Source organism: Macaca mulatta, chromosome 8 (genome assembly GCF_049350105.2).
Source record: "Macaca mulatta isolate MMU2019108-1 chromosome 8, T2T-MMU8v2.0, whole genome shotgun sequence".
Lineage (NCBI taxonomy): Eukaryota > Metazoa > Chordata > Mammalia > Primates > Cercopithecidae > Macaca > Macaca mulatta.
In genome coordinates, this window is record NC_133413.1 from 23,750,120 (window position 1) to 23,758,991 (window position 8,872).

General features: G+C 56.7%; 1 protein-coding gene across 1 annotated transcript; it reads right to left on the reverse strand.

Moving 5' to 3' along the window:
• Window positions 1–2,586: 2,586 nt before the first annotated feature.
• On the reverse strand, window positions 2,587–4,579 carry NUDT18 (nudix hydrolase 18). Its single transcript, NM_001190895.1, is given in 3 exon segments — window positions 2,587–3,182; window positions 3,418–3,631; window positions 4,418–4,579. Coding segments are annotated over 3 exon segments (972 nt in total).
• Between the last annotated feature and the right edge of the window lie 4,293 nt (window positions 4,580–8,872).

An 8,872-nucleotide genomic window follows, 5' to 3' on the forward strand; every position in this document is an offset into this window, starting at 1 on the left:
TGTCTTTAAGTTCAAGGCTGCAGTGAGCTGACTGCACCACTGCGCTCCAGCCTGGGCAACAGAGTAAGACCCTGTCTCTAAAAAAAATAATAGTAATAATTCACAGGTGTGTTCTCAGGGAAACAGAAAAGTTAACACATAAATAAATAAACCCTTTGTCCTTAGATGTGTGTGGAAGGGTGGGGGATCCTCTGAGGGGGTTCCCCAAGAGACTGCGGGAGGGCAGGCTGAGAACTTGGAGGAAAAGGAGCCAGACGGTGGCTCTCAACTCGTGTTGATCACTGGGTGGCTTTTTAAAATCCCAATGCCCAGTGTCCCATCACCAGTTAAATTATTGTTGCTGGGGGTGGGCCCAGAGTTCAGGCTCTCCAGGTGGCTGTGCATGGTGGCTCATGCCCATAATCCCAGTACTTCGGGAGGCTAAGGCAGGAGGATCACTTGAGGACAGGAGTTCGAGACCAGCCTCGGCAATATAGCGAGACCCCATGTCTACTAAAAACTTAAAAATTAGTTGGGTGTGGTGGCATGCGCCTGTGGTTCCAGCTACTTGGGAGGCTGAGGCAGGAGAATCACTTGTCACTCGAGCCTGGGAGGTCAATGCTACAGTGAGCCAGGATCACACCACTCCACTCCAGCCTGGGTGACAGAGCAAGACCCTGTCTGAGAAAGAAGAAAGAAAGAAAGAAAAACAAAAACCCAGGTGACCCTAATGTGCTCCCAGGGTTGAAAACTACTAGGCTAAATAATGGGGGCAAATAGCCAAATGTCATTGCCCGGCTGACTGGATGTGGGCCGGTGGGTCCCTTCGACACTGACAGAAATGAACTGAAACAAAAGGGTTTGGTTCCATCATTTGCGAGGCATTTGTCCTCAGAGGGTACAAGGATTCCTACCACCTTCCAGGGGCCAGAAAGAGGGCAGCCAAGGGAGGCAGGGAGGGGGCTGGAAAAGGGGCCTTGGAGGTTATCTCGGCCCTCAGGAGAAGGGGAGCCCATGCAAGTGTTTCCTTGCTCAGAATCAGAAATCTCTACCGTAGAACACTTGATATATTTTATCTGTTCATTTCCTTTGATTTTCGCTTAAATGTTCTTTCTTTTCTCTTTCTTTTTTCTTTTGAGAGAGGGTCTTGCTCTCTCACCCAGACTGGAGTGCAGTGGCCTGATCATGGCTCACTGCAGCCTCCACCTTCTGGGCTCAAGCAATCCTCCTGCGTCAGCCTCCTGAGTAGCTGGGATTTACAGGTGTGCGCCACCTTGCCTGGGTTTTTTTGTTTGTTTGTTTTTTGTTTTTCTGTAGAGACAGGGCCTCACTATGTTGCCCAGGCTGGCTTCAAACTCTTGCCTTCAAGCGATCCTCTTGCCTTCAAGCGATCCTCCTGCCTCAGCCTCCCAAGGCACTGGGATTACAGGTGTGAGCCACCGTGCCTGGCCAAAGTTTTCTTTTTTTTTTTGAGACAGTCTGCCCAGGCTGGAGCTCAGCTCACTGCAACCTCTGCTTCTGGGGTTCAAGCGATTCTCCTGCCTCAGCCTCCTAAGTATCTTGGATTACAGGCATCTGCCAACATGCCCGGCTAGTTTTTTGTATTTTTAGTAGAGATGGGGTTTTGCCATGTTGGCCAGGCTGGTCTCGAACTCCTGACCTCAAGTGATCCACCTGCATCAGCCTACCAAAAAGTGTTGGGATTACAGGCGTGAGCCACTGTGCCTGGCCACTTAAAAAAAAAAAAAAAAAAAAATTCCTACCATGATTCAGCCAGGCTGAGGGGATATGAAAAAAAGGTTTGGTCTGGTGTGGGCTGAAGCTGTGAAAAGGCAGAGGCAGGAGAGCCGGGGGAGGGGTCTGTGCCAGGGAGGCTCAAGGAGAGAGCAGAGGCAGCACCTGCAGCCCGTCCCACGTGAAGTTCCTCTGGGGCCACCCGCTGCCCAACCCTTGGAGGACTCAGAGCTGTGTTTCATTAGGGATGGGTCCCCTCCGAGTCACATCCCGGGCCAGCAGGCCAGCTGGAAGGAGCCCCGGGGGCCATGCTGGACAGCAGACTGGCCCACACTGTCAGTGCACTGGGAAAGGCATGGGCAGCTGTGGGTAACACGATGGGAACAGCAGCTCTTGGACAGCAGTCCCCAACACTTGCTCCCCACAGAAACGTTTAGGCAGGGAGGCAAGGTAAGTAACACCTCTTTACTCAGCAAGGGGCTCCTCCCTCAGGACACCTTCCCCAGTGCCCCTCCAGGCTCCAAGGGCCTGGAAGGATCAGGATGCAGGCCTTTCCCAAGGAGGGCACAGAGCATGAGGAGGAGATGCCACTGGTGGTGCAGAAAGCTCCCCATCCCCCTGGGGAGAGGTGTCAGTGTGCCCTCAGGGTTGTGAGGTCCTGAGCTTTGGACTCCTTGCTTGGTTAAAGGCACTGTCCCTTGTGCAATGTAGAGGAATGCTCCTCAAAGCATCTCTCCCGGGAACCAGGAGAGCCGCCCCTGCTCCCAATGCAACAAGATCCCTGATCGCCAGCCTCTTGCCTCCCTCAGAGAGAGACATGTCTGCACTAGAGGGAGCATGGCTGCCTAGCTCCTTGTCACCTCCTCCACCTCCCTATCTGTTCACTGGGACAACAGAGGATCCCTGAAGCCGCTTGAGGAGCTGGCTTTGCAGGTCTTCCTCAGTCACCTTCCACCAAAAGAAGTTCTCACCCCGAATCTTTGGGGGTTCATCCTGGATCCCTGGGCTCCGAAAAGCCACTGTCACCAGCACATTCAGACAGATACCATCACTGTGATCTCGGCCCAGGTGCTGCAGTCCAAGCAACCCCTTGATCTCCACCACCAAGTGGTGCAGGGTCAGACACTCCTGCAGCAGCCGCAGGATGGCCATCTTCATGCCACCCCTCTGCTCCACAGGGTCGAGGCCACAGGCAGTGACAGGCAAGTGAGGCATCCCCACTGTGCCCACCAGCACCCACACTGTCTGGGTGCTGGTAAAGGTGACCACAAGCCGCTGGCAGACCAGATCACAGGGTAGCTCTTGCGGCAGAATGAGAGGGTGCCTGGCTTGCTGGCGATACTGGGCGGCTAGCTCAACCAGGTGCAGGATGTCATGGGCTCGCAGCGGAGTGGGCAGGGAGCTCCGTGGGTACCAGGCAGCCTGCAGGGACTCTGCATCGGCCTCCTTGGAAGTCTTGAGAATTCCACCTGGGGGAAATGTGGGGGATGGGGCAGGGACAGGCTGTGTGGAGAGGAGTGCAGGTGTGGCAGTCACCAGACATCCCTGACCCAGAAGAGAGGCCCCCAGCCCAAAGGCTGGAATCTGCCCATGCCAGGCTGTGCCAGTCATAACAGGACTGGCTGTGGAGGGGCTCACTTCACCGAGGAGCTGGGGGAAAGGTGTCAACTGGCCCTGTTCACACTGCCTCCAGGTGGGCCATACCTGTGGGGCGAGCGAGGAACACGAAGCGGACCCAGGAGGGGCCCCGCTCCTCCACGGACAGCAGTGTCTCGGGCTCACAGTGCAGCCCCGCCTCCTCCTTCACCTCCCGCTGCAGCGCCTCCACGATGGTCTCCCCCGGCTCCATTCTCCCCGCAGGCAGGTACCACGACCCCCGGCACTCCCTCTTGGCCTCCTGGATCAGTAGCACCTCATCCTGAGGGGACAGAGGATCCTCACTTCCTGCCACAGCCTTCCCTCCCCGGGGACCAGGGGACACCTCAAACACAGTCGCCCGAGACTCCCCTCTGGGTGGACACCCTCAATCCGGCTAGCGCTCCAGTAGACCTGCCCTCGTGTAGCTGGGGGCTGCAGCCCTCTCCTCCCTGCAATTCGTCCCTCTCTGGATTTAGGAAGACTTCCATTTCAGGAAGGGCTGAGATTCCTGGAAGCTGCTTCAGGGGCTGGAGATGAGGCCCCAGAGTGAGGGTCACCATGTGTCTTGCACTGATTTGCGTCTGTACATGTCACTGTGTATCTCTCGCCTCCAACGGCGTGGTTTACAAACTGTGATGGGTCCTCACACTGGGGTCTGGCTTTGAAACACGACCCCCCACCTCCACTCTGTACAACCCTGCCCTATGGCCCTGGCCCCTTCTAGTTGTCATTACATCGCCTACTACAGGGATCAGCACCAAAGGCCTAAGGGTAAACACGGATTGAGCCACTGCTACCCGGGGGACCCTGGGCATTCCGCTAGACTCTGGGGAAGGGAAGGAATGAGCCCTAGTGGGATGAGACAAACAGGTCCCGGGCCTCAGTTTCCTCTAATGCATATCGGGACGAACGCAGGACACAGATGCGAGTGGGAGTGGGAGTGCTTTGCAAAACTGGGGAGCGCCACGCACGCGGCAGCGCTGGCTGTGGCCGTTGGGTCTTCTGTCCCCACCTGGGCTGGCTGCGCGCTCCCGAGGCCCGGCGGGCCCGGCGGGCGGCCGCTCACCTGCTCGCTGAGGAACACGGCCAGCACCACGTAGCACACGTTCTTCCGCAGCCGCACGGGCACCGGCGGCTCCCCGGCCGGCGCCGAGTCGCAGCTCTGCACGCTCCGCCCCTGGCCCGCCAGCACGGCAGCCAGCGCTCCCGTCAGGCCCTCCGAGGCCATCGGGTCCCCCGGGGGGCGGCGGCCTGAGTACTCGCAGACTGGCTGAGCCGAGCCGCGGGCGAGCGTGGGCTCCTGCGCCCTCTCCCAGTCCCTGCGGCAGCAGGCCGGTCCCGCACGAGAACGCGGAAGCGCACGCGAACGCGGAAGCGCACGCGAGCCCTGGCCGCTGATAGGCTGCGCGGCGCCGCAGCCTGCCCGGATTGGCCGGCCCGCGGCAGTCTCCGAAGGGGCGGGGCCACCCGGGGCCGCCGGGCAACTGGGTGGGCGCCGGGCCAGCTCTGGAGGACCCCGCCCGGGTTCTGCCGCCTGTCAGTCCCGCGCGCTCAGGACGTCTCCCAGCCGCCCCCGACTCGCCTACTCCCCGAGCGCGCACTGGTCTGCGGGAGCTCCGACCGTGACGTCATCCTTCCTGCAGGGCGCGTTGCGCCGCAGGGGTAGGCGACTATGACGCGACAAGCCCGGTGACGTTACGGAGGCCCGGGGCCGCCCCTTGGACCCACTGCCCCGCTGTTGCCGTGAACACACGATGGCATTGCCGGAGTTGATCATCTCCCAAGTAACTTTCTTCTCACTCCATTCAAGAGTAATAAATGTCACGTGGCCTGTGGGGAGGGGGACATAAACCCCTGCCTTTAAGGAGATTCTGTTGTAGTTGGAGAGAGAGACGGAGTCCTAGATGAGGAGTCAGCTGAGGGTTCGAGACTAAGTGCTAAATGCTTGGTTTGGGCAGGAAGAGTGACAGGCGCTGGGAGGATGGAAGGGAAGGGCTGGGGATGGCGGGAAGAGTCGGGGGCTGAGAGAGGGCTGCCGTCAGCCGGCCCGTCCTCATCAGTGTCCCTCTGCCCACCGCATTTCCCACGCAGCTCAAGGCCCTCTCCGCTGCAGATGGTGCGCCCGGGGAGGGCGGGGGTGGGGCCCTGCTCCTCCATCCTTGTCGTCACCCTCCCACCTAGCGTGCAGGACCTGGCGCGTGGAGAGCAGGGTGGGGGTTGTTGTGGCGAGCGCCTGCTCCTCTCCCAGCTCTGCCTTTCCTCCTTCACCCGCCCCTCAGAACTGGAAGGCAAGGCCAGCTGGAAGGGATCTGCGAAGCAGGCCGTCTGGCTTCTCACCCGGCAGAGGCCACCCCTTTCTTCTCCCTCGGCTGGTTTTGTGTGCCTCCCTGCTTGATGGCGTGGACAAAGCTCAGGACCTGGAGCCAGATGGCCAGCCGCTGCTGGCTGGCTTGCTCTGTGCTCCTGGGTGAGCTGTGAGCCTCAATTTTCTTATTTGTAGAGTAGGGTCATAACAATTATTGTTTTACAGGGGTGTTGGGAAGGCACGACAATCGGAGAGGAGCTGTGTGGATTGTCCAGTACTGGGCACCGTCCCCAGGCAGCCCACCGACCCTCAGGAGTGGGCCCTCTCCACCACAGCACTTCTTGCTACAACACGCAAGGCCCACCCTCATGAAATGTGCCTTTTGTTACCCCCTAGAGACAGGATTTCACTCTGTTGCTCAGATTGGAGGTGCAGTGGCATGATCACAGACCCTACTACAGCCTTGATCTCTTGGGTTTAAGCTGTCCTCCTGCCCCAGACTCCTGAGTAGCTGGGGCTGCAGGTGTGCACCACCATGCCCGGCTAAATTTTTAATTTTTAATTTTTATTTCTTTGTAGAAACAAGGGTCTTGCTATATTGTCCAGGCTGGTCTTGAACTCCTGGCCTCACTGATCCTCCTGCCTTGGCCTCCCAAAGTTCTGTGGTTGCAGGCATGAGCCACCATGCCTGGTGAAATGTGCCTGTAGAGCTGCCTTAGAATTGGACTGAGGAACTTCAGCAACGCAGGATGTGTTTCTTTAGACTCCTCTCACCTGCTGATACCACAGGCTCCCTGGAGGCAGGGCCCCGTGTTAGGCTGTGGGATATCCCTACAAGGCCCATGAATTTTGAGGCACTTGCTGAATGCAGCTGGGCCAAGCCCTATCCTGGACCTCTCACCTCCCAAATAACTGCAGGCACGGGACCCCAGGACTGCAGAGCAACTTATCAACATATTTGCTCTGTGTGTGTGTGTGTGTGTGTGTGTGTGTGTGTGTGTGTTTGTGTGTCTTGTGCGTGCCCGCACATGTGTGAATCCCTCAGTTTTCCCACCTGTGAAGTGGGGCAGGTTGGTCCCAGACTCCTGTCTGCCTCGCAGGGATGATTTGAGAGAGTGAGATCATGTCTGGGCAGGGCTCTGGGAGCTTCAGAGGCAGCCTAAGGTAAACAACAGAAAGCCTCACTGCCCAGAGAGCAGAGACCGCAGCAAACCATGGCTCCATGCCTCCCATTATCCCGGGGGGGAAAGCCCTCCCCAAAAGCCCCTTGTAAACTGGGAAGGGAGTGCTGAGACAACAGAGAGGCAGGCGTTCCCAAGGCCTTGGGAGAGAACAGCAGCCAGACAGAGGCTGGAGAGGCGCCGAGGCAAGGGAGGCAGCTGAGGGAGGACGGGAGGCTGGATAGGAACCACCAGGGTCCCCATCAAGTCAACTGTGTGTCCTCCAGTCCCAGAGAGGGAAGAACCCTGGCCAGTGTGGTGGGCCACACAGCCTGGTGAATGGGAGTAGCCTAATGCTCCCAGCACCCACGGGAGCCAAGCTGGAGCCAGCCATTTCAGGGCATGTGTGTGCATGTGCCGGGGTGAGCGGGGGGAAGCACATGAGCAGGAAGGCCTGGGTAGGTGGCCATGGGGATGGGGACAGGGACAGGGGCAGGCAGGACAAGGTGGTATCAGGGCGTCTGTGATGCTAGAGTCATGGACAGAGCAACAAGACCTGTGTCTTGACAAGGTAGGAAGGTGAGGAGGGCAGGAACCCAAGCTACAGTGGGAGAGGGAGGGCTGGCCACAGGCTAGCTCTCTGAGGGACCCTGGGGATGCCACATCTACCCTCCGGGCCATCTGTCAAATGCAGGCATGGTTGGATCCTGGAACAGAAAAAGGGCATTCGTGAAAAAACTGGTGAAATCCCAGTGAGGCCTGTTGCTTCGTTAGTAGTGTGGTATCAATATTAATTTCGTAGTTTTGATCAAGGCACCATGGTTATGTAAGATGTTCACAATAGGGGAGGCTGGGTGAAGGATAATTGGGAACTTCCTGTGCTATCTTTGTGACTCAGCTGTAAATCTAAAATTATTTCAAAATAAAAAGCCTGAGCATGTATATTCAGGGCAACTTGAATCTATGCTCCTGGGTAAAAAGGGAAAAAAAAAAAGTCTAAGGATTTTATCAGAGAAAAAGGAAAGAAGGCATTGGATATGCAACCCTGCGCTCACTTCCAGCTTGGCTGGTTGTATGTCTGGGATTTCTGAGCGACAGAGGGGCTGCAGCAGAGCACGGCTGGTAGACCCTGTGAGCAGCAGAGGCCCAAGAGTCTCTGTGAGGAACAGTGCCACCGAGTGCCCCACGAGGAGTCTCAGGCTCAGTCCCTACCTGGCCTGGCTGCATTCTGAGGAACAATGCTGGGACAAATGAACATTGATTCACTTCTGTTTACAAAGAGGCTAAATATATCCTCAAGGGCATTGTGACCCACCTGGAAGGACAAAGGGGGTGAAGAGGAGATGAGGTCTTTTGGGGAAGACAGAGGCTCAGTGATGCACTGTCCCCACCCCTAATGGGTAAAATTCAGAGAACCGTCTTCCCACAGGAATGACCCCAGATTTGGGGTTCTGAGGTGACATCAGGACATGACTACGGAAGATGAAGTGAGGCATGGTGGATCATGCTTGTAATCCCAGAACTTTGGGAGGCCAAGGTGGGCAGATTGCTTGAGCCCAGGAGTTCGAGACCAGCCTGGGCAGTGTGGCAAGACCCTGTCTCTACGAAAACTACCAAAATTAGGCATGGTGGCACGGCACCTGTAGTCCCAGCTTCTCAGGAGGCTGAGGTGGGAGGATGGCATGAGTCCGGGAGGCAGAGGTTGCAGTGAGCTGAGATTGCGTCACTGCATTCCAGCCTGGGTGACGGAGTGAGACCCTGTCTCAAACAAAAGATGAAACGTAGGTAGGAATGGGTCATTCAGGACCACTTGGAACATGATCAGCTATAAAATAAAGCACATACATTGGAAGGAGGAGGACAGACAGGAGGGCAAGCCTGTCTTTAAATTCCACTAAGAGTTAAGACTATAATGTGAACAGGTGGCTTGACTCAGAAAACTTGGTTCAAATCCCGTTCTGCCACTAAAATTGCTATATGACCTTGGGTAATTTACTTAATTGTAGTTTGCCTTTTTTTTTTTTTTTTTTTTTTTTTTTTGAGACGGAGTCTCGCT